Genomic DNA, 25,563 nt, shown 5'->3' with positions numbered 1-25,563 from the left:
TTTTTTTTTTCATTAGTTATCCTTAGTTTATTATAAAAGAGAAATATGGAAATTATTTACATGATGAAAGATTTCAGAACTTCAGTGGAGTGGGCAGCTTCGTGTTGATGCCATTTCAATAGTGACTTATTTCAGTCTACGTACTTTCCAAGAATGTCACCATCTCTAAATAGGAAAGAATCCTTGTCATCTAGAACTACTTTGGTGCCTCCATATTCTGGCAGAAGAACTTTATCTCCAACTTTTACGCCAACCGGTTGAATCTCTCCACCCTTTCCTTTAGAACTGGATCCAACAGCGACTACTGTTGCTTGCAGTACTTTTCCTTGAGATTTTTCTGGAAGCATAATGCCTCCTTTGGTTCCAGTTTCAGCAGCACTCCTTTCAACCAATACTACTCGGTCAAAGAGTGGAAGAAATTTTCTAAACGCTTGTCCTGCCATGACTCCCTCCGCCTCAGACTCCTCTGCTCTAGTGTCATCCTTAAGGTCAGATTGTGTGTTCTTAAGGTCAGTTCTCTTAACTAACAAGATCTAGTTATGCAAAGGATGCTGCTTTGCAGCCCCTGCTGCCTGAGGCTGCTTCTGGATAGCTTACTGCATTGTGCCCTGGTTTCACTGGAGAGTGAATGTCAGACTCATTCTTCCAGGGGCGTAAGTGTAAGTGACCCTAAGCTTAGCCAGAAGGCCGTCATGGGTTAATTTATGTTTGACAATCTCAACCTTTAGACTCCCAGATTCTATAGGGCGGAGAGTTTCCTGTTCTTGGAACATCAGAGGTACTGAATAATGGTCTAAAGTAGTGACTGAATACCTGTATCTGGATTAGGGATTACTTTGGGGGAGGGGGAGGTTTTTGTGGTAAAGAGAGAGATAGGTCAAGAGAGTTGAGATTGTGAGAAGGGAAGATGTGAAAGTCGGTAGTCTGAGGAAAGATAATGCTACATTTCGTTTAAACACCACTAACGGATTCTTTTTGGATAACAGTTGTAGCAAAGCCCAAAGCTCAGAAAGTCCTGCTGCTGCCTTGGCTTTGGACCTGTACAGTCCTTTGCTGTGTTTCCAGTGCCAGAGCTCACACTGGGCCATCAAGCCAGAGCAGTCTGGCTCTTACTCAAGATTGGAATTTGAAAAAACAAAAATGACTCTGCTTTTTCCAGGGAGAATTTAGATGGGCCCTTTCACTTTACTGAAGAGGAAGGTATCTGGGTTACAGTTGAGGATAAATTATTGTTAGATACCAGAGTCCAGTTTTTAAGCCCCCTAAGAATGGGATGTAAGGAAAAGATCTGTTGTTCCGAGGCATGGAGGGTGTTGCCGGAAGGGCCCTCCACTTAAGCTTGGTTTGCATATTGAGACTGGTCATGCCACACACAAGGAGGGAGGAAAACGTTTATTACCCTTGTAGTGAGGCTTTTAGGGAGAGTGGGGTAGGGAGAGTGGGGCAGGCTCCAAGCCCAGCCCAAGAGTGGCGTGAGAGAACTGCAGGCCGGAGGAGGGAGCCCAGCTTTCTTAGCAGGTTGTCCAGATGTGGGGCTTGAAGGCTGACGGCAGTCAATCATCCAAAAGGCGGTGAGGCTCTGACAGGACGACAGCCCAGGACTCAGCTGTGTGAGTGTGAAGCAGGCTGACCACACGACAGGGAGATGGGGTGGCACCTTCCAAGGAGCTGCTTTCGGGACATTCAGTTGCAGAAAAGAGGGACGTTCTGTCCTGCAGCTTCCCCTCCATGGCAGTTGTGGTTTTTCACGTTCTTATATTTAAGAATTTATTTAATTGAAACACTTGCATCTGAGTTATTGTTTTATTTTTTAATTTTATTTTTTGATTTATAGTGGAGTACGTATTTTCCTGGCACTTGTAATAATTTAATACATGCATACAATTTGTAAAGGTCAAATCAGTGTGATTGGGATATCTGTCACCTTAAATATTTGTCATTTCTTTAGGCTGGAAGCATTCAAATTATTCTCTTCTAGCTACTTTGAAATAGTCAATAGGTTGTTGTGAACCATAGTCACCCTACTGATCTCATAAATAAAACACGTCTTATTTCTTTGATCAGACTGTGATATAGTTGAGTTTTAATGCAAACTTCTAAAGAAGTCTATCAAATACTTACAGGGTTTTCTGAGAGTGCTGTCCAAACGTATTGTTCAGCTGATCCCGATTCCTGCAGGAAATTTGTCTTGCTCCTTCTTCTAGCTAATTGGTGGTGTCACCAAAAAACACAATGTTATCTTATTCTTATTTCAAAAGAACTAAAGAGAGATCAGACCAAAAAAAAATCAAAAAAATTTTTTTCCTTCAGCTGCCTCTCATAGCTTGGCCTTACTTAACTGTACCATGATGCACCAAGCCAAAGCAGAACATAAGAACCAGTGTAGCTACAAGGTCATGGGTAGAAATGTGTATTTTCTGAGTGTGTATGTGGCAAGTATTCTGCAAGGCAAATTTGTTATCTAACAATACATATAAGATGCAGGTTATACAATCATTGGCGAAAATGCTTAACTTTGCATAAGAAAAGCTAAATAATTATCTGTCATTCAGCACCATAATCCTCAGAAATTGTCTATATGTAAAATAAAATGAGCAGTTGGCAAGCGTCAAGCTGAAGCATCCTGTGTGGGTCAGCTGTCTGATAGACTTAGTTTGTCCTACAGATCTTAAGTGTATTTTATTTCATAAAATGATTCAAGTTGAACATTATTAAGAACATGCTTGTATCAGGAACTCTCTTAGGGCCTTTCAAGTATAATCTCATTTGGCTATAACAGGATTTTTCTGTCACTCATATGAAAACGTTGACTTGAGAGCACTGATTTGATTAAAAATGTGAATAACTGTAATGAAGGCATATTTTAAACACAAGTCTGCTTGACCTTTGCGTGTTGTATTGAACTGATTTCAATTCATCCCTTAACAGCCTTGAATGTGTGCCGCTATTATTACACCCATTTTCCAGAGCTCAATGATTTACCCAAGGTCGCACAGCATGCAAAAGGGAGTCGTGGAGTTCCCACCTAGCTAGTTTTACTTTTGAACCCAAATACTGAGCCCCGTGCCAGCACTCTGTCAACTTCCAGGTGCACCTGACACCTCTATCTGATTCTGACGATCGTTCCATGAGGTATGGGTCCTGGTAAAGCAAATATTAAACACAGAGCGGTCAGAGACACAGAGGCTGGTTAGAAGACCACAAGGTCCACAGCTCTCGAGAAACAGAGCTGGGATGGACATTGGTTCTCCACACCCAGGAATGCCCTGGCCCATCCTGCCTCCCCTGACCCATGCTGCCTCCCCTGGCCCATGCTCCCTCCCCTGACCCGTGCTCTCTCCCCTGACCCGTGCTCTCTCCCCTGACCCATGCTGCCTCCCCTGACCCGTACTGCCTCCCCTGACCCGTGCTGCCTCCCCTCGCCCGTGCTGCCTCCCCTCGCCCGTGCTGCCTCCCCTCGCCCATGCTGCTTCCCCTGGCCCGTGCTTCCTCCCCTGACCCGTGCTCCCTCCCCTGGCCCATGCTTCCTCCCCTGACCCGTGCTGCCTCTCATTTGATGGGTCATGTTATTTTTCAGGTCTAACTTTGGGCTTCCACACTGCAGTGATGAATTTGAGAAACAAATGATTTCGCTATGTTGACTTGCCTTGAGCATTCAGTTGAATCTCATTGTAGTTTCTGCGTTTATTTAGAGAAAAATTAAGTCCGCTGGGCTCAGTGGCTCACGCCTATAATCTAGCACTTTGGGAGGCTGAGGCAGGTGGATCACCTGAGGTCAGGAGTTTGAGACCAGCCTGACCAACATGGTGAAACCCCATCTCTACTAAAAATACAAAACATTAGCCGGGTGTGGTGGTGGACACCTGTAATACCAGCTACTCGGGAGGCTGAGACAGGAGAATCACTTGAACCCTGGAGGTGAAGGTTGCAGTGAGCTCAGATCATGCCACTGCACTCTAGCCTAGGCAACAAGAATGAAACTCTTTCTCAAAAAAAAAAGAAAAATTAAGTCATGGAAATAGGCATTCCTAGTGGAAACTACTTTGCTTCCTGATATGTTGAGCTTCTGTGACCTGTAGTGAAGTGGCCCAGGTTCAGCTTCCTAGTAAGGAGCACACCACTGGCCAGGAGGGAAGTGTAGAAAGTCTCTCAGGACCTTCAGTCCCAGCATCCCTGGTGCTGTGCTGTTTGGGCTTGGCTTGTACGAAGTGTTTAGTCTGATGAGATCAGAGAGCCTGTCGGATCCCTTCCTCCAACCTTTGTTTGACTTGTTAGCACTGACAGTTTACCTAACCCCACTAAACCCTAGGATCACCACCTACATGACCAGGTTGTGTGGAAGATTAAAGGACAAGATGCGGGCAAACCTCATAGTATCCACATGGTGCACAGTAAATGTTCACTGGGGTTTGCTGTAATTACCTGTGGCAATATTGGCTTCATCATTCATCAGCTCAAAATAAAAATACGGCTCTTATCTCACATTCTTTCCTGTCTCTATTGATGTTTTGCAGTAATGCATACGGTGTCGTTGAGTTTTAGTGAAGATGAATTTTAAATGATATTTACTCTTAACTATTTTTAAGTCAGTGGGTTTCTACACTTTAGGTGTCAGACTTGGTGATAATTCTGAATTATGACCGTGCTGTGGAAGCTTTTGCGAAAGGCGGAAATCTAACGCTTGGAGGGAACTTGACTGTGGCGGTCGGGCCCTTGGGAAGGTGAGTTCCTTACGTAGATGTTAGACAGTAAAGGCTTAACAACTGCATGTTTTATTTTGCTTTAATAGGAAACTTGAATTAAAATGAACAGATTTATACATCTCCAGATTTATACATGCCCAGAAGATTCGAGGTCTTCACAAATAGGAAATTCGCAAGTCACAGCCAGTGAGATAAGCTAGAAAATCTGAAACCAGAACACACAAGAAATAATGAAATATTTTAGAACCATAGGCCATTGTATCTGTCAGGCTTGAACATAAAATCCACCTTCAGCTTTGAGAGAGCCAAAGGCAAGTCAGATTTTATGATAAAGTTCAGCTTCCATTAGGAAAGAAAGAGCTTTTTTCAAAGTAAATCATAAAAATTGGATGTGGATGTGTTTTTTTGAGCCGTGTTTGCAGTACTTAAAGTGTATTTTTCTTCTTTATTAATGAAATGCTAGTCTTGGATTAATTGTGCAATGTAGAAATATCTTTTACCCACACTATAGAAATTACACAGTAAAATCATCTAAAAATGTTTCTTGGTTCCATGAAAATACTCAATGTAAAAATAATCCAAATTATTTAGCACTCTTGAGATGTATTTCCCAGTTTTAAGAGAGGACGATCCAGTTGGAAAATATCAGACTTACAAATTTTAAAAATATATTTACACATTCTGCACTGTATTTTTTGCAACACAATTCTATATTATCATAACCTTCTGTAATAACTTCATGTATGTTCTTCCCCCTCGCCTGTTTTTCCTCTAGGCCACATTAAAACATCTAATTTAGGCCTACAGTAAGTAAAACATAGAAACAGCTGAAGAAGGTACAAAACAAGATAATTCATCTGAGCTAGAAGAAGAGTGCTATTTAAATCGTTATCTTCGGGCTTAGAGCTGCTCACAGCTTTGTGACGCAAAATCTTGTGCTTTGCAGGAACTTGGAAGGCAACGTGGCCCTGAGAAGCTCGGCCGCCGTCTTCACATACTGCAAGTCGAGAGGACTCTTTGCAGGCGTGTCTTTAGAAGGCAGCTGTTTGATTGAAAGGAAAGAAACTAATAGAAAGTCAGTCCAAGTTAAAGTGATTTTAATTGAAAGTGTGATGAGAAAATAATACTTAAAGAGTCGATATAATTTGCAGAGTACATTTATATACCCTTTTTACAACATGGTTTTAAGTGTGTATCTTACATTTAAAAATTAAATATATAAATAATATATGCTCATGGAAAATGCAGAAGAAACACAAAAAATAAAAGAAAAAACATTCGATCCCTTTGAAAGACTAACCCAATTCACATTTTGCTTTACTGCCTTCCAACATTTTCCTAAGCATAATTTTTTTTGTGTTGCCATATATGATGGTGATCACCATATATATTCAACTGTAAATGCTGTTTTTCCACTTCGCGTTTTAAGATAGCTGAAAACCATCATTCTCAGCAAACTGTCACAAGGACGGAAAACCAGACACCACATGCTCTCACTCATAGGGGAGAATTGAACAATGAGAACACTTGGACACAGGGCGGGGAACATCACACACCGGGGCCTGTCGGGGGTGGTGGAGCCTGGGGGAGGGACAACATTAGGAGAAATACCTAATGTAGATGACGAGTTGGTGGGTACAGCAAACCAACATGGTACTCGTGTACCTACGCAACAAACCTGCACGTTGTGTACATGTACCCCAGAACTTAAAGTATAAAAAAAAAAGGAAACGTAAGCGTAAGTTAGTAATACCCTTAGTTGGATGCAGCGACTTCAGTGATTTTCAGATGTTTGTGGAAGGCACACCAGTTACAACTCACGGGTCAGTCGGTGACGTGAGGTTTCCTGTTCTATACTCCACCTTTGTCTTTTCTCTATGTCAAACAGAGACCAATTTAAAATACAGAAATACAGTTCGATTAAGAAACAAAAGAATCTGGAGGTACCCTAAGAGGTAAAGGGAAGCTTCTACTTTAAATTGCATCTGGCTAATTTTTCCTAAAATGCAAATTAAGTGGCTCTAAATTGCCACTAAAATATGTGTGAAGGCCCAGAAAGTGATAAAGAGCTAAGACTGACAGCAGGACTTCTTCCAGAACCTGCAGAAGTTCCCCTAATTGCCAGCCTGATGAGGCTGGCACCGCTGGCATTGACCGTTAACATTCGCCACGCATGGCAGACAGACCCGCCACTCTCCGAGACAAAGCACCCAGTGTTTACCCCACCGACTCACTCAGGAATCCTACAGCACTATTTGATAAAGCTAAATATAAACCACAAGAGGTAGAAAATAGGAGGGATGGGGAAAAATAAGGTTTGCAGAACTATTCATCTTATAAAATCAAAAGTGATGTGTTAACTCCTGGTTTTATTAATTTGAGAAAAGTTGACAAAAGAATGCTTTTAGAAACTTCTGGTTTGAGGCCGTTGGCAGACCTTCCCACTAAAGTTCAACTAAACCCTGGATAAACTAAAATAAATATGTTGCTTAATGAATGGCAGGGCCTCCAAGCATGTAATGTAAATGTTTATTTAATCTTGATAAAAATAAATATTTTAAGGAAATTACAAAACCACAGTTATAGGTACCTTTTAAAAGAAACTTAAAAGTAAAACCTATAAAATGTATGTGCTTGTGTGTATATTTATATGTGTTTATATATGAATATGTGTATATGTATATATGTGCAAGTATAAGTATTTCTACGATAATGTGGATGTGCTTTTGTGTTAACAAAGAAAGGATACATATAAGGATATTTACGGTAGTTGCCTGTAGAGGTGAACTTGGGGTACATTTAAGACTTGAACATGGGATATTGCTTAAAGTTAGTGTTTAAAAGTAGTGTATATGAAGTGCTATATATGAATGATTATATATACACACCGTGTGTGCACTCATGCTATGTTTAGAAAAGATTTGTGTATATTGAAATGTTTTAATTTTGTATTTCCTATTAGATTTTATTGTCAAGATATCCGAGCTTATGACATTTTATTTGGAGATACACCGCGGCCTGCTCAAGCTGAAGATCTTTATGAAATTCTTGATTCCTTTACTGAAAAGTATGAAAATGAAGGACAACGAATCAATGCAAGAAAAGCAGCAAGGGAGCAGAGGAAGTCTTCTGTACNTAGGTACCTTTTTAAAAGAAACTTAAAAAGTAAAAACCTATAAAAATGTATGTGCTTGTGTGTATATTTATATGTGTTTATATATGAATATGTGTATATGTATATATGTGCAAGTATAAGTATTTCTACGATAATGTGGATGTGCTTTTTGTGTTAACAAAGAAAGGATACATATAAGGATATTTACGGTAGTTGCCTGTAGAGGTGAACTTGGGGTACATTTAAGACTTGAACATGGGATATTGCTTAAAGTTAGTGTTTAAAAAGTAGTGTATATGAAGTGCTATATATGAATGATTATATATACACACCGTGTGTGCACTCATGCTATGTTTAGAAAAGATTTGTGTATATTGAAATGTTTTTAATTTTGTATTTCCTATTAGATTTTATTGTCAAGATATCCGAGCTTATGACATTTTATTTGGAGATACACCGCGGCCTGCTCAAGCTGAAGATCTTTATGAAATTCTTGATTCCTTTACTGGAAAGTATGAAAATGAAGGACAACGAATCAATGCAAGAAAAGCAGCAAGGGAGCAGAGGAAGTCTTCTGTACCGTTTGGTTTTATGTTTCACTCAGTATTCTCAGAAAATCTCTTTCTGTGGAACATTCTGTCCCTGAATGTTCCACATTATACACTACTTTTTAAACACTAACTTTAAGCAATATCCCATGTTCAAGTCTTAAATGTACCCCAAGTTCACCTCTACAGGCAACTACCGTAAATATCCTTATATGTATCCTTTCTTTGTTAACACAAAAGCACATCCACATTATCGTAGAAATACTTATACTTGCACATATATACATATACACATATTCATATATAAACACATATAAATATACACACAAGCACATACATTTTATAGGTTTTACTTTTAAGTTTCTTTTAAAAGGTACCTATAACTGTGGTTTTGTAATTTCCTTAAAATATTTATTTTTATCAAGATTAAATAAAATCTTGATAAAACCTTATCAGGTTCCCAAGAACCTACTAAGCCTCCTTCGTAGTTTCACTGACTTCACATTCTTGTGAAAAATTCATGCTCCCTTGACATTTCCTCTATACAAATTTCAGGGAAAGACGTCATTTGTCTTTTGTGGTTGCGTTTCTCCAAGGATGGAACTTGGTTGTATCAATAATACAGATAATGTTTGGGAGGCCGAGGCAGGTGGGTCACTTGAGATCAGGAGTGTGAGACCAGCCTGGCCAACATGGTGAAACCCTCTCTCTATCATAAAAACAGAAACATTAGCTGGGCATGGTGGTGTGTGCCCGTAATCTCAGCTACTAGGAGGCTGAAGCAGAAGGATCACTTGAGCCCATGAGGTTGCACTGAGCCAAGATCATGCCATGCCGTTGCACTCAGCCTAGGCAACAGAGCAAGACCTTGTCTCAGTAATAACAATGACATGAATAATAGTTGCAGATCCTGGCGCCTGTGTATGTTAGGCCCTGGGGCACCAAAGAGTTCGTGTGCCTTGTTCATGGGGCTCCACAGCCCTTTCAGAGTTGGTCTGATGCCTGTTTCATGGAGTAAAAACTGAAGCCTAGAGTTTGTCTGCCACTGCCTCTGCCAGTCGCTTGCTAAGCCAATTACTACAATTACCATCCCTGCAGCTCGCAGCTCCCTAAGACCTTGCACAGGTGGTCAGAGGTGCCTGGGGGACGTTGGCTTCCAGGCATGAGAAGAGAACACCCGGTCCACATCTGAGTCTTGTCTTCCAGTTCAGTTACACAGAGTCCAGAGGCGTGCATATGAGCTTTGAGAGCGCCTCATTACTAAGCACATATAATAAAAGTTTGCTAAATAAACTCATTGGAAAAGAGTTATATGTGCCTAAGTAAAAACAAGATTTTAAAATGACGTGTATTTATGTTTTTGTTTCTCCCAGGCTAAAGAATTACCTCCAAAGCCACTGTCGAGGCCACAGCAGTCGCCTGCACCAGTCCAGCTGACCTCTGGCTCTCAAAGTGAATATTTTTGTTGCAATTCAAATACAATTGTAATTAAGTAATTATTAAATGTTATTGTTAAGAAATCAAGATACATTGTTAAACTTTAGAGTTAAATAGAAGAACTAACATATTTAAGAGAGTAAAATAAGTGCTCAGCCTCTTCTAAATACATGAGACAAATTGTCGTTGCTATAATTTATGAAAACTTCTGTTTCTATTCATAAGATACTTTCTTAAACCTACAAAGATATTGATCTTTAAAGGTTTTCTCATTTATTTTCTTTGCTGTTTCTTTCAGAAACCGTTATCCACCTGATTTGAAATGACAACAAAACAAGCCTGTTTTTTTCTTATGTACTCACACATTTATAATTCTGAATATCGGTTTTGACATAATGTTCCTTGGAGCTCAGGATTTCATAAGATGGTTTTTAAACTAGATGACATTTATAAAGCACCAGGTTTTGGTCTTTATCTTTTTTTCTATCATTCATTTTGTGAATCACTCTCATGTCTCTGTTTTTCGTATATGGAGGTCACCAGTGAATAGGAGGATGTTGAAGTAGGGACTTTGAGGTGATGGTTGACTGTTATACAAGAGTCATTGTGCTGTGGCTTTGGGTGCACAAAGGTGATGTTAACATAGATCTGGCCTTTAGAGAACTTTCAGAAGAGGAGGAGAGCGATTACATGTAGAAACATAGCTGCTATTAGTAGGAGAAGGCATATGCTGAGTTTTGCGGGGAGTAAATAGTAAAGCTCTGCAGCAGGCAGGAAGCTTATCCTTGGGCTGCTCCTTAATTTTCTGTATTCGTTTCCCCAGCTTTGAGCCCGAGTCCCTCATATGATTCTTGGCTGTGCCTTTGTCTGGTCTAGATGTGGCCCTCCCAGGAAGATGCTCAGGAGCCAGGCTTGTTCCTCATTTCCCACCTGCCCCTGCATTGTCCCCTGTTCTTTTGGGATTCAGGTGGTCGGCCCACTGCTGATTCATGTTCACATGATTGATTTATTGAAACTCGTGTTTGCAGTGACTAATGAGATGTGAGCACTGAATTTATTTTTATTTTAGATCTCAGTGATTATATAAAATTTGACCCATATGTATGTTTTAAAATATATAAAATGTCCTCACTGAGAATGGATACCTGCACATGCATGTATAAAATCCTCTCCCTTATAAAAATCCTCTTAGTATCAAGTCCTTATCAGTGCGGATTTAAAAATGACTGTGGACCTTAACTTAAAAAATGCCTTTCAGTTAACAATGGAAAAGCTCTGCAGCTTGTTTCCGCCGTATGACCCCCTTGAGCGAGCTTTCTAAAAACGGGCCCCTTGCCTGTGCCGGCTTCTGGGTCTGTTTCCCATGGTGCCCTCGTGTGTTCCCCGAACCCTTTATTGGGGAGACGAGCGGTGCCCTCCCCATTTTGCAGTCACAGCTGTGTCCCTGCTGGTGTACAAGTTAGCCTGGCCATGTTTCTGCAGCCTCAGCCTCACTCGACAAACCTTCTCGGCTTCATCCTTTGTGGCTACGCCCTGCAGGTTTTCCATGCAATACCATCATTTCTCATGTGCTGTATCTCTCAAGATTTGAACATCAGTTTTTAATTCAGTAAACCAAAACTGTAAAACTAGTGTCTACTTTTAACCTTTTATGTTAAATCTGACCTTTTCTTAAGTTCTTTATTTAAAAACTAAGTATTTTCAATTTATTTACATATCCTTACATATATATACACACACACATAATTTTATATAAATGCACATATGTTCATATGGATGGTCAGTGAAGGCAGTATTTTTTTTCTTTTCCTTTGTTGTGTTGCTTCCTTTTTTCCATTGCACCTATATTTTAACTTACAAGATACCCTCCTCTACCCTGATTTCAGGAAAACTAGGTTCACAACATAAATTATGAACTTCCACATTTTTTTCTCCATTCTTGTGTAGTCCTACACATGACATGTACAAACATATACATAAACATGGCCAGAATAGTTTTATTTTGTCTCATAAAAATGCTATCATCTTATACATGCTTTACTGTATCTTCTTGATTTATTTATTTGTTATTTGTTGGTTTATTTTGCTCAACAACTCCACATACAAATCCCTAAGTCAACTGGTATAGTTGTAATTGCTTCTTTTTGGTAATTATTTAATATTCCATGGCACAAATGTATATCGTTTACTCAGCCACTCTCCTATTGATGGATATTAACTTTATTTCAGATTTTTTCCATGCCAAACAGTGCCACAATTGATAGACTTCTAAATTAATATTTATATATACTGGCACTTTTATGTTTTTGAGATAGTTACCACTAGTGGACATAATAGGTCAAATAATATATTGTTAAAGTTTTAACAGATTTAGCAGATTACTTTTCAAAAGTTTTTACTACTTAGAGTCTCATCAACCATTCCCCACCATAACATTCACCCGCATATGCGTTCCCCACCGCAGGCATCCCCACCACAGGCATCCCCACCACAGGCATCCCCACCGTGTGTACCGCCCACCATGCGCAGTCCTAACCATACATACTCCCCACCATGTGCACACACTCCATCATAACCTTCCCACCATGATAGTCCCCAGTGTAGTTGCTTCCCACCACAGGCATTTCCTACCATGCACACTTCCCACTAGACTCCACCATATGCATTCCCCAACGTGTGTCCCACCCACCATGTGCATTTTTCACCGTGGTTACTGTCCACCATATGCATTCTCCACTATATACATTCTCCACCATGTATACTGCCCACCATACTCTCTACTGTGTATACCACCCACCATGTGCAATCCTAACCATGTGTCCTCCCCAGTGTATATACTCCCCCATAACCTTCCCACCAAGTCCTCATTATATAGACTTCCCACCATAGACATGCCTGCTATACACATTCCCCACTGTACACATTCTCCACCATTTTCATTCCTCACTGTGTGCATTTTCAACTATTACATCCATTATGATATTCTTCAGCATATATCTTCCTCCCCACTGTTAGTGCAGAAGCATCTAGAAGATTTTGCCAGTCAAGGCTTATCACATCTCCTTGTTAATTGGATTGTGTTTATTCCCATTAGTGAATGTAAACATCTCTTCATATAAATTGCTGGTGCTTTGGATTTAATCTTATCTGAAAAGTCTCTTCATTTCATTGGTCTGTGTTTCCTATTGGGATATTTGTTGCTTTCTCAATTTATGGAAATGCTATCTATATACAGGTTTTGTTGGTCATTTGGGTTGCAACATATTTCTACATTTATCATTTTTCTTTTGATCTTGTTTTTTGTAATTTTACTATATGAAAGTTTTAAATTTTATCTAAAAATATGTCTATCATTGAGTTTTTATAGATTTGGATACTTTGGTCATGGTTAAGGTCTTCCCACCTCCTATACAAGATTGTATTCATAGTCTCCTAGATTTTCTTGTGATTTTTTTTATCTTTGCATATACTGGACACTTAGTCTTCATATAATCTGAGACCATTTTCCCAATTTTCCCCTCCTTCCAAATATGCAATTCTAATTGAAATAGTATTATGTGCTTGCATCCATTCTATAATTTTTCGATGCTAATTATGTAATGTTACATGTATACATTGATTAATTTGAGATATAATAATTTTACCATTTCATGCTTTCCATTTGTTGAGCTTTTATTTATTTATGTCTTTCAATAAGATTTCGTCGTTTCTGTGCCTTTTGTGTTAAATTTGTTCCCGAGTACTTTGTGATTTTGATTTGCTGTGGTGAACGAAATGCACTTTTCTATTTCTGCTTAAGTACCGATTTTCACAGTTAAGGAAATCTTAATTTGCTTATATTTTGTTTGTCTTATATCTGGTCACTTGCCCAAAAATATTTCTAATCAGTTTTTAAAATAGGTTCTCATGGGATATTTGTATCCTTTTCCCCATCCCACCAATGTTTATTTCTAAATTCTTACTTTCACAAATTTCTTAGGCCAATGGCCTTCAAACTGGTGTGTGCCTGTCCTTAGGAGTACACAGAGATTTCAAAAGGGGGTGTGGGCACCGGTCACTTAAGACACACCATCCCCAGATCTCCAGCTCCTGGATAAGTTCTTTGTAAGGCTGAACGTGATGTGCAGGGTGTGCTCTTCATCTTCTATACTGTTTTTTTGTTTTTTTTTTTTTTTTTGCCCAGGCTGGAGTGCGGTGGCACGATCTCAGCTCACTGCAAGCTCCGCCTCCTGGGTTCACGCCATTCTCCTGCCTCAGCCTCCTGAGTAGCTGGGACTACAGGCGCCCGCCACCGCGCCCGGCTAGTTTTTTGTATTTTAGTAGAGATGGGGTTTCACCATGGTCTCGATCTCCTGACCTTGTGATCCGCCCACCTCGGCCTCCCAAAGTGCTGGGATTACAGGCGTGAGCCACCGCGCCCGGCCATCTTCTATACTGTTAGAATCCGGTTTTCTACATTTGAATAAGAAAAGCAAACGCCCAGACCATCTGCCTCTTTCACTCTTTGTCTCCTATACTGTTAGAATCAGTTTTTCTACAGTCGAAGAAGAAAAGCAAACCCCCAGACCATCCTGCCTCTTTCTACACTATGTTGCCCCCAGAGCGTCAGAACAGGAATCCAGTGTGAAATGTGGATGCAGTTAGTGAATGACGCTTGTGCACAGTAAATCCTTCCATGAGTCAGTGATTTCTGTTTCTTCTCCTTCAACGCAATTGAAGAAGGACCTAGTAGAATTGTCATCTGAATTTAATGAGAATAGTGTGTGTACTTCTGTGTCATACAGATATCAGGTATTTATACTTCATTTATCTTCCGGCTTTATTCAGGCACACCTTCTGATTTAAAGCACAATCAAATGATGATGATCCTATCAATTTAGTGATTTAAAATATTTTCTCAGCAAGGGCAGGATTTGGCAATTTTGTATGTTTTATATAATATGTACTAATAAGTTTTCAAAATCACCACTCTCCTCTTTTTTGGCAGGTAACAGAAATGAATATAAGCTCTATCCTGGACTTTCCAGCTATCACGAGAGAGTTGGTAAATCGATAAATCTATACATTATAAATGATTCATATTCATTTTGTGATCACAAACTTCCTAATTAATCTGATAGCTTATGAAAATCTCTGGGAATTCTTCAGCCCTTTAATTTATAGAATATTCACATTATTTTGAGAAGTACTTCATTTAAAAAATGCTATGCTTTTGTTGTCTTACTTGCCTTTAAGATAATTAGGGTGACAGGAAGCTGATGGTCAGTGCTGACTGTGTAGGGAGCGTGTGCTGGGGATAGCGCTGCTGAGCCCTGGATAGAAGCTGACGGTCAGTGTTACCTGTGTAGGGTCAGTGTCATCTGTGTAGGGTCAGTGTCGTCTGTGTAGGGTCAGCGTCATCTGTGTAGGGTCAGCGTCGTCTGTGTAGGGTCAGTGTTGTCTGTGTAGGGTCAGTGTTACCTGTGTAGGGTCAGCGTTGTCTGTATAGGGTCAGCGTTGTCTGTGTAGGCTCAGTGTCACCTGTGTAGGGTCAGTGTCGTCTGTGTAGGGTCCGTGTTGTCTGTGTAGGGAGCGTGTGCTGGGGACAGCGCTGCTGAGCCCTGGGAGCCATGGCGTCTTCTGAGGAGCACGTGATCTCCTTAACACTTGCTGTCCGGAAGCTTTTGAATTTACAATGGAGATAAAATGCCAAAGTTTTCTAATTCTCAATTACAATTTGATCCTTATTCCATTTTCTCTGTGTTTTAACACCATAAATAGTTCTAAGAATTTTATTTTTCACGTTCAAATGTTTTGTTATTATTGGGAACTACTTTATAAAACTTGTTAAGATTTACCGTAGTGAAAATGGTCCTTCAACCTGTCTTAAATACTCTTCAGAGGTTCCCTGGAAAGAGCTGAGCAAATGTGAGTGGGACACAAATTGAGGGCAAAGTTAAACAATCATAAAATAGCCTGTTTATTTTTTCACATTGAATACTTTGGTCACTGGAGTTACAAAGCCGTATGCTGCTGGATATATAACTGTTGGAGAACTAAACATTTCATGTAAATACAATTCCAAAAAATTAGGTACTCAAGCATATTTTAGAAATTTGTATCATGCAGATAGATAAAAATATGTCGAAAAGGTCTCTTAAGCAGCATCTCCTGAAGAGAGGTCAGTGTGTTCCTGACGGATTTAGGGTTGCTGACCTTTCTCTTCACCGTGATCTCTCCTCCTGGGAGCTCACTCCGGTGTTTTTCCCAGCTGGTTCTCCTGTGAGGGGGTTGAGCATCTGCTCCTAGAGTCTGTATGGAGAGCAGGTGTGATGGTCTGGCTCACCTGCAGAAGATGCCGTGGTCTTAGGTATGCAGAGAAAGCTCTGAGAGGTTTAAAAATGTGTTTCACCGTTTGTGGTTCACACCCATGTTACAGGCCATGTTAAAAAGACATGAAAAGTTTGGCCTTTGGATACACGTCCTTTAGAAGCAAAAGTGATTAAGGTGTAAATGTTGACACCAAGACAGCCTAAACACCTCGATTTTTATCTTACACAGCCTCTTACTTTTAAAGACTCAAGATTAGACTTAGACTTAGGTGTCTAGTTGGTAAAGCGCTCCTGAACTTGACAAGGTCAGCCGACTGGCTGCACTTGCCTGGGAAGGGAGGGGTCCCTGCAGAGAGACAGAGCTGAGGGAAGCTGGCTGAAAGAGAGCTGAGGCCACGGATTCCCCAAAGAATGCCATGGTAATGTGACGTTGGGAACTAGAGTTCCTTTCTCTGTTAGAAACTTCCTCTAACTGGCACCAAGGAAAAATGTTTCATGATAAGAAACTAAACTCTAAGTGTGCTGTGGCGACAGGAGTTCCAATTTGAACCCCTGTACTTTCACTTACCACCTGTGGGACCCAAAGGTAACTTCACTTGCCATGGCTGGTTTCTCGGCTGCTTCTATGTTTGTATTTGAGGACAGGACAAGGTAAATTGTAACTCAGTTACAACTGAGATAATATTCCTTTAGCCCATTCTCCAAAGAGGTTCTTGAAGAAAAAAAATAAAAGGGAAGACTTATAGTACACTTTTTAAATAAAACTTACTTTACGTTACTGTATTTTTTTAAAAGCAGCTGTGAAGGCATTAACCTCTTACCAAGGATTTCCTCATGTTTGCTTACCATCACTGCAGAGAAAAGTCACAGTTACATGGTCCCAGGGTCCAAGCCTTAAACTGAAAACCTGATGAAGCAGGAGACTCAGTCCTCCATGGGCGAGCTCCTGAGTCTATCTCAGCCCCAAAGAGGGGCTGTCAGGCGTGATGATCCGCTACATCACCTGTACTTTCCTCCCACCGTCTTTTGGCTTTGCCCTTTAGAAGGTCCAGCTGCGTAGTTCTTGGGCCTCTCAGAGAGACAAGACTCGGAAATGCACAGTCCAATTTTCTGATCTTCCCTCTAGGGACTCTGGAAGGAATGGTTTCATAACCAAAAGCCTGGACCCTCCAACGTCGGCATTCTTCCCCTTCCTCTTACCTATCCTATAGTTGTCCGGGGTGGGGTTTCTCAACCTGGGCAGTACACGCAATTTAGGCTGGATAACACTTTGTGGTAGGGGCTGTCTTCTGCCTCATAGGGCTCTTAGCAAAGGCTGTGTTCTCCTAGTTGTGCCCTTCCCAAGGCTGTGATTTTTCTCCTGAAACAGGTCAGGCCAGGGGTGCTGGCTGCAAGGAGGCTACCTTATGCAGGCTTCGTGAGAAAGTGGACTGGAAGTGAAACAGGGACATCCTCAGACCAGCCTTTCTAATCATGGGCCTCAGGGCAGCTGCCAATCGCCAGTGCTGACTGTAATCTAATTCTGCTTCCTGTTTGGGAAACATAACCCCTACCAGAACTAAACTTGAATATTATGAAGGAAATGGCCAGTTCCCTCAAAGATCCTTCCGATTTTTTAAGTACTTGAGTATAAAGCTTAAAGGCATATGTTGTGCAGAAGGAAAGGCACCTGTGAATGCCCAGCTTTTCAGTAACTCAGTGGGGTTTGCTTCCCGGTAACCAGGAAGGTTTTTCTTCATGGAAGGAATCATTACTTGGCTCACGTTTTTTTAGTGAACTCTTTTGTGGGCATTAAACTTCTCCTTGTTAAAATTATTTCTAATATTTACATTAAAGAGGAACTTTAAGTCATTTGGAGTTTTTTAAAAAAAAAAAAAAACTAACAGGGCACAGCACTAACTGGCTTATGAACTGTTATCTCAGAAAGCAGGTAGGCTCCTGGATCTGCTGGCTTCACTCCTGTGATTTTCATGTGGATGGAGTTTCTCCAACAACCGCTCAACTCCTGATGCTCCTGTACTCCTCCTCAGGAGGCAGAGGCATTTATGGTGAATTGGGTGAGGAACTGGGTGAGGAATTCAGCACAAGGAACAGTCAACACACATCTTAGCCTCAGTAAAGGAAAAATGTGAGATCCCAGCCCCTTCAGACCTTCAGTGGTGGCCTTGCCTTCAGCTGCACCTGAAAACCACCCATGTTGCTCCTCTAGCCTCCTCTCCCACTCTGCTTTATCCTCATTTCATTTGGAATCTGCACTTCAGAGAAAATTAGACAACACTGAAATGTGAGGGCAGGGACCAAACCGGGTCTGTGATCTCCTTCTTTCTCTTTCTTACTTCATAATATATTTATTTCTCTAATTATTCATCATAAAATATATTCCTGAAACTGCTTAGAACCAATCCAGTTATCAGGGATTACCCGGAACCACTTAGAACCAGTTCAGTTATCAGGGATTACCCGGAACCACTTAGAACCAGTTCAGTTATCAGGGATTACCCGGAACCACTTAGAACCAGTTCAGTTATCAGGGATTACCCAGAACCATAGCATCAGACGCTGTTATTTGTACAGTCTGGAAACCCAGTGATGCAGGCACCACGTGAATCCTCCTTGAACATTTGCCTCATAAAAGTAAAATGCTGTGATAAATGTCAGTTTGGTCTGTTGAGCACAATTTAATATTTGTGAGGTTGTTGAGGGTCTTGGATGACCTGGAGACAAGCTTCACTGGATCCTGATCTTGGACAAATTACTCGGCATCTCTAAGGCTCAGTTTCAAATTCTGTGACGTGGGATAGGAGTAGCTGGCTCATTGCAGTGGACAGTGTAAGTGGAGCGCGTGTGAGTGCCACGTGCCTGAGCAATTCGCGGTGGCTGTTCTTCCCAGATGCACGTCGATTGGTGCTGTTATCATTGTCATCGTCCTTATTATGCATTTTTGATTTTACAAATGAGACTGCAAGTGTATAAATGGATGGTAGCTAAGATGGCTGCAGCTCCCAGCACATTCCCTGATGTTCACAAGCATTCTTTTAACTCACTTCTTCCTGTTATCTAACGTGTCTAGGAGACAAGAGGGAGGAGAACAGAGTTCCTGGAGGGTCTTGACTGATTTGGTCTGGTTAATTAAGATTCAACTTTATTAGTGGATATCCTAAATATAATCATGAATGAGAGATTTCCAGGATGGATTTTTCTTTATCATGAGCTTGCATCCTGATCTGATGACAGGGAAGCATGGCGTGAGCCCCGTCCAGGGTGCCCCGTCCAGGGCAGAGCACAGCCCCTTTCGCAGTGCCTGGCAGTGACTACTCATTAACGTGTGGAATTTAATCGTGTACTCAGAATGTTTAACTTACTCTGTTTCTAGACTATGTCAAAATTTTATTTTGGTGACATTCTTTTAACCTTATTCCTTAAAATTGGTAAACTAAAAGTAAATATAAGATGAAATAAAATACACAGAAATTCTTTGTATTATAGAAAAAGTAGTTATACCAGTATTATCTCTAGTGTAATTATTATTAGGATTATTTCTTTAGAACTCAACTAGATGGCACGTACTTTAAAGAAAGAACGGTAGCACCATCTTGTGTGAGCTACAAATTCAGTGTTTTCGTCAGAGTAGTTTAAAGTGTTGACTATTTTTATTTCTTACGGATGGACCAAATTCACTTTATTATTATTGTTATTATTATTGTATTATGGGTTCAAACAGGACCTGGCTCTAGAGTCTGGTTATTGGTGTTTTCTGTATGTCTGTACATCTAATTGCCTAATTTATGCACAGAATTATATGACGTGTAGAAGCATCAGACTCCATTTAGCTGAGTGCTCAAAAACTGTTTCGTTATATTTTTATGATGTTATATGGTTTATAATATTTAATGTCCTTTATTCATGTTAACTGCTCAGTTCTCAAAGTATTTTCTTCCTTCTACAATACGTGGATATACACATTGCATTGAAATACTTGTGAAACATGTAGAAATGCTCCTGCCTGTGCTAATTCCAATTTATCTCTGATATTGAGAGGATGGATCAATTAAGCACAGAAATGTAAACAGTCACAAAGCCCAGGGAGAAGAAATGTCTGCTGATGAAACAGCAAAATATAACTGGGCTGCAGTCTTCAAGCCCAGTGAGTAAAGGGCCAGGTTTTAAAGCTGACTCCCCTAGGGTTTGATCATGAGCTCACATATCTGCCTTTCTCCCGCGTCTGCCATCCATGAAACTGTCACAACTATCTTAGCCCCTTCCAGCTGCTATGACAAAACACCATACCCTGGGCAGCTTATAGACAATGGAATTTTATTTCTCACACTTCTGGAGGCTGGATTCCAAGATCAAGGTTCCAGGAGACTCAGTGTCTGGCAAGGGCTTGGTTTCTGCTTCAGAGTTGGTGCCATCTTGCTGCATCTTCGCAAGGAGGGAGTTGCAAGAAGCTCCCCTCAGGCTCTGTCTGTAAGGACACTGATCCCATTCTTGAGGGGGAAACTGAATGACCTAATCAGCCCCTGGAGACCCCACTTCTAACACCATCACCTTCGGGTTGAGGATTTCAACACTTGAATCTCAGGGGGACCCAGACATTCAGACCACAGCAATGACTACTCTATTAAAATGGAAAAATATATAAGTTGTATTATCTCATAGATGATTCAAAATTTAGAAAATTATAACCAGAAGCATGTGCTAAATCCTTAGGTATATAATGTGCAGAGAAAAATAAGTTTAATAATGTGATGAAAATTATACAGACTGTGTGTTGTGGTTTCTGCCAGCCTCCAAGACACCAGCATGCCAAGCCCTAAGTGGTTAATTTGTGTCTTACCAGCAGTTACCCCCAGTTTCTCCCTTAAAGAACATAAATATGTGAATACTTTTTTCTTGTTTTAGGCAATTTGAATCCACCCATAGAAGTGACAGCACTGTATTCATTTGAAGGACAGCAGCCTGGGGATTTGAATTTTCAAGCTGGAGACAGAATCACAGTTATATCAAAAACAGATTCACATTTTGATTGGTGGGAAGGAAAGCTTCGAGGTCAAACTGGCATTTTTCCAGCCAACTATGTAACAATGAATTAAAGCATATACTATTTTCTTCTTTGAGAATTACAAAAAAAAAAATTATTTCTATGCTGACAGGATTTACTAGTTAAGCAATGTTTAATATAAATTTTAAAAACTTCTGTTCTACACAATTTCCATTCAGTATGTAAAAGATCTTGTTTGTCTATATAAAAAGAGTTGACTGACATATCTTTAAATACTTTGTACTAACTTTATCACACATGCTGTGCCATAGACTATCCTACAATTTGTGTGCTCATAGTTCTTTTGTGAACATTTTCAAACATCACTAAGCATTTGATCTGGCCATGTATATGGTTTGAGAATCTTGAGGGTAGAGCTATGAATTTCAATTCATACATTTCCATTTGCAAAGTGACTAGAGAAAAAGAAATCAGCTTAAATAAGGTATGAAGTAATGTTTAGAGTTGTAGCTATTAATTAGAATATGAATTCTTAGAAATCATATTTATGCTTTCAAAAATTGTACTGTGCATTTATCATAGAAATATGATTACAAAAAAGTCTGACTACCATGTCTTTAGACATATGGCATCTCTCAGCTTTTATTCCTTATGGGGCTACATTTGTTCATTTCCAGCAGTGCATAAACTTACGGTGACATGGTAGACTTGTCTGTAAATAAAATTTTTAAAAGTTTACTAACAATATTTCAATTTTGTTCTTATTTTTTTTTTTGTAAGGTAGGCGAAGGTCCTGTGTCTCGTATGCAGGGTGAAATCCACCTCCTTTTTGGGCTACCTGAGCTCCTCCCTGAACTCTAGATTCCCCTCTCCAGCTATGCACTTGAGAGCTCCATTTGGACAAGGAACAACACCTCAGCCCTCATGGGCTCAAATCCAAGCTCTTCTTTCTCCTCACTTAGCCCGCCCCTCCCACAGTGTTCCTCTTCAGTAAATGGAAATTCCATCCTTGGATTTCCTTGGTCCTTAGGGTGACTTCAGAGCCAACTTTCGTTCTATCTCATGCCCTCTGTCAAATCCACCAGATTATGTTGCCTTTCAGACACTGGCTGACCCAATATTTGCGCTCCCCCTGTGCCCACCCTGAAGCGAGCTGCCCGCTCAGCCCCAGCTCCCGCGTAGACTCCTTGCTTCAGCCCTGGCTTCACCCAGCGAACCCTCCTGAGAGGAGCAGGTGCACATTGCACCGTTTGTCCTGCTATTCGCTCCTCACTGCCTTATGTCATACACACACCTGTGCATTTGCCTTTTTATTGATTGTACCTTCTTAAGACATGGAAAAGGAGAATGAAGATCCATGTTATCTTCACCCAGCGAGAAGTAAAACGATGATTTCCTACTTTCTAAGCCCTTTCCAATCACCACTGTCTCTTTCTAACTCAAAGGGAATCATCACCCTGAGTCTGCTGTTTCTAATTCCATACTTTTCTTTACATTTTTACTACATATGTGTCCTTAAGCACTATATGGTATTTCCTTCCATGCTTTTAAACTTACAAAATTTAAAGTTTTAAACTTACAAAAGATACGATAAATTCACTCATTTACAATGGATTTATTGTAAAGAAACTATGCTTTATACGTTCAAGGAATTAAAAGAAAAGGTGGAGAACTTCAGCAGAAATTTGACACTATAAGAGAGAACTAAATGAAAAACGTAAGACTGAAAAGTAAAATAAACTAAGAAGACAATCAATGGATTTGACAGTCATTTAGACACAGCAGAAAAAAGAATCATTGACCTGAAGGCAGATCAGAAACATGCATCCAGACTGAGAGTTGAAAGGACTGAAAATGCTAGAAAAAACAAAAGAAACTATGGGATAAGGCAAGAAGGTGAGAAAATGAGTAGTGAAGGTTCTAGTCAAAAAGTGGACAGAAAATCAGGCAGATGCTGTACGTGAAGATCAAATGCCAGAGCATATTCCAAAACTTTAAAAAGACATTGAACTACAGATGTCAGAATTACTATGAACTCCAGGCACAATAAACACAAGGAGAGTCACATATGTGCACATCATTATAAAACTGCTAAAAACCACAAAGATAAATCTAAAAAGTAGATCAGAAGTTAATGGATAAAAATGCACACTTAGAAAATATAAGACCAGGTGTCTTATAGATCATTAGGGTGACTACAGTTAACATTAATGGATTATACATTTCAAAATGGCTAAAAGAGAATAATTTGAATGTTCTTTTTTTTTTTTTTTTTGAGATGGAGTCTCGCTCTGTCACCGGGGCTGGAGTGCAGTGACCTCAGCTCACTGCAAGCTCCGCCTCCCGGGTTTCCGCCATTCTCCTGCCTCAGCCTCCCGAGTAGCTGGGACTACAGGCGCCCGCCACCTCGCCCGGCTAGTTTTTTGTATTTTTTAGTAGAGACGGGGTTTCACCGTGTTAGCCAGGATGGTCTCGATCTCCTGACCTCGTGATCCGCCTGTCTCAGCCTCCCAAAGTGCTGGGATTACAGGCTTGAGCCACCGCGCCCGGCTGAATGTTCTTATAAAGAAGAGATACATATTTTATGTATTTGATATGAAAGATATATATGTATATGTATATACATATACATAAAGATATATGTAAAAAAAGATAAATATTCAAGGTGATGAATATCCCAATGCCCCGATTTGATTATACGAATGCATCAGATTATCACATGTATATCAAAAAGATATACATCTATTACATACCAATTTTTAAACATAGATGAGAACTGTTACAAATCACTAAGATGATAAACAACACAATCAAAAAATAGATCAAAGATTTCATTGATTTCACCAATGAAAATATATGGATAACAAATAAGGACAGGAAAATATGTTCCATATCTTTAACAATTAAGGAAAGCAAATAGGAACTGAGAGTGAGATGTTGCCACACAACCTCTAAATGGCTAAAATGCAAACAGCTGATGCTATCAAGTGTGAATGAGGAGATGGAGCCCCGAAAACTCCCAGGCACTGTGGCTGGAAATGCAAAATTGCTTGGTGACTTTGGAAAACAAATGTGGCAGTTTAACTTCTAGCCCAGAGATTTCATTCCTGGGTATTTGTCCAGGAGAAATAACAATACATGTCCACATAAAGTATTATATGATGTTCATAAGAGCTTTATTCATAGTGACTCCAGACTTGAAATCCAAATGTTCATCATCTGTTTAATGGATGAAAAGCATCGTGCTCTACCTATCCTGTGGAACACTACTCAGCAGTAAGGAATGGACGTTGACACATCAACAACATGGTGCATCTTCAAAGCATTTTGCTTCATGTCGGAAGTCACACGCTGAAGGCGACATAAATCCACTTACATAAAATTTCTCAAAAGGCAAAATTGTAATAATGAAAAGCAGATAAATATTTGCCAGGTGCCAGAGGTTGAAGGAAGAGCTTGACTGCCAAGGTTGACAAGGGCACATCTTATGATGTTAAATTTAATAAATCTAAAACAAATACATAATGTGTGTGGCTGTCAATGGGCCTGTTAATATTTAGCAAGCTAAAGTATATTAGAGAAACAGAGAAATCTAAAAAAACAGATTAACCCACCCCTCAGCATACTGTAGATCAAGCATACAAAAATATATAAACATATATACTATATAAAAATAAAAGGTAGCCAATGATTTGAGACCGTACCCTGAACTTAGGCTGCCTATTTATATCAAGTATCCACAGAATATTCCCCAAAGTTGACCATAATGCCACAAAGAAAACTTCTTTTGTGCCATTATAAGAAATAGTATAGATAACATTTCCTGGCTCTGTACTACAAATAAGAAAATCCACATTAGCTTGAAAATTTCAAACTCTTAATAACTCAAGGCATATATATGGGTGCGCACCCTCGTGTGTGTGTGTCAAGTGAGTTTGTGTGTATACACACACAACACACACAAAAAAATCCTAATCAAAGAAAATAAAAGAGAAATGATTATGTTTCTTAATTCTTTCCAATTAAATTCAAAAATATAAAAAGTCCACTTCATAATATTAAAATTGTTTGATTACAGGTGCACGTCACCACGCCCAGCTAATTTTGTTTTGTATTTTCAGTAGAGATGGGGTTTCACCATGTTGGTGAGCCTACTCTCGAACTTCTCACCTCAGATGATCCACCCACCTCCGCCTCCCAAAGTGCTGGGATTACAGGCTTGAGCCACTGCGCCCGGCCAACTCCATTTTTTATAAACACACTTAAAAAATGGTCTAGATACTTTCTTAACAAAACTAGGCTTATTCTGTCACTGGGAAACATGAGAAACGGCCCTTTACAGTAAGTCAGAAGAAGTCACCATCAGCACTGTGACTCAGTGTCGTCCTGGAGGCATTTGCCAGAGAAATTAGATGACATGGAAACGAGAAATATGAAAGTTAGAAAG

General features: G+C 40.0%; 1 protein-coding gene and 1 pseudogene across 9 annotated transcripts in view; one reads left to right on the top strand and one right to left on the bottom strand.

Moving 5' to 3' along the window:
• SH3YL1 (SH3 and SYLF domain containing 1) overlaps positions 1-21,869 on the top strand; it is a 51,192-nt gene extending 29,323 nt beyond the window's left edge. For 2 of the 9 annotated variants that reach the window (XM_017860291.1, XM_017860289.1), the window contains 6 exons: positions 4,609-4,721; positions 5,650-5,778; positions 7,666-7,834; positions 9,740-9,818; positions 14,791-14,847; positions 21,017-21,858. In XM_017860291.1, coding sequence (XP_017715780.1) covers positions 4,609-4,721; positions 5,650-5,778; positions 7,666-7,834; positions 9,740-9,818; positions 14,791-14,847; positions 21,017-21,207 — 738 coding nt within the window. In that variant the 3' untranslated portion in view covers positions 21,208-21,858. Of the gene's footprint in view, positions 1-4,608; positions 4,722-5,649; positions 5,779-7,665; positions 7,835-9,739; positions 9,851-10,101; positions 13,982-14,790; positions 14,848-21,016 lie in introns of those variants that run through there. The other 7 variants (XM_017860298.1, XM_017860293.1, XM_017860294.1 and 4 more) reach the window with 7 other exon arrangements.
• Positions 103-443, bottom strand: LOC108520793 (10 kDa heat shock protein, mitochondrial pseudogene; annotated as a pseudogene).
• Positions 21,870-25,563: the final 3,694 nt, after the last annotated feature.

This window comes from Rhinopithecus bieti, unplaced genomic scaffold (assembly GCF_001698545.2).
Source record: "Rhinopithecus bieti isolate Rb0 unplaced genomic scaffold, ASM169854v2 scaffold_51905, whole genome shotgun sequence".
Lineage (NCBI taxonomy): Eukaryota > Metazoa > Chordata > Mammalia > Primates > Cercopithecidae > Rhinopithecus > Rhinopithecus bieti.
This window is presented reverse-complemented; position numbering and strand designations above follow the sequence as displayed.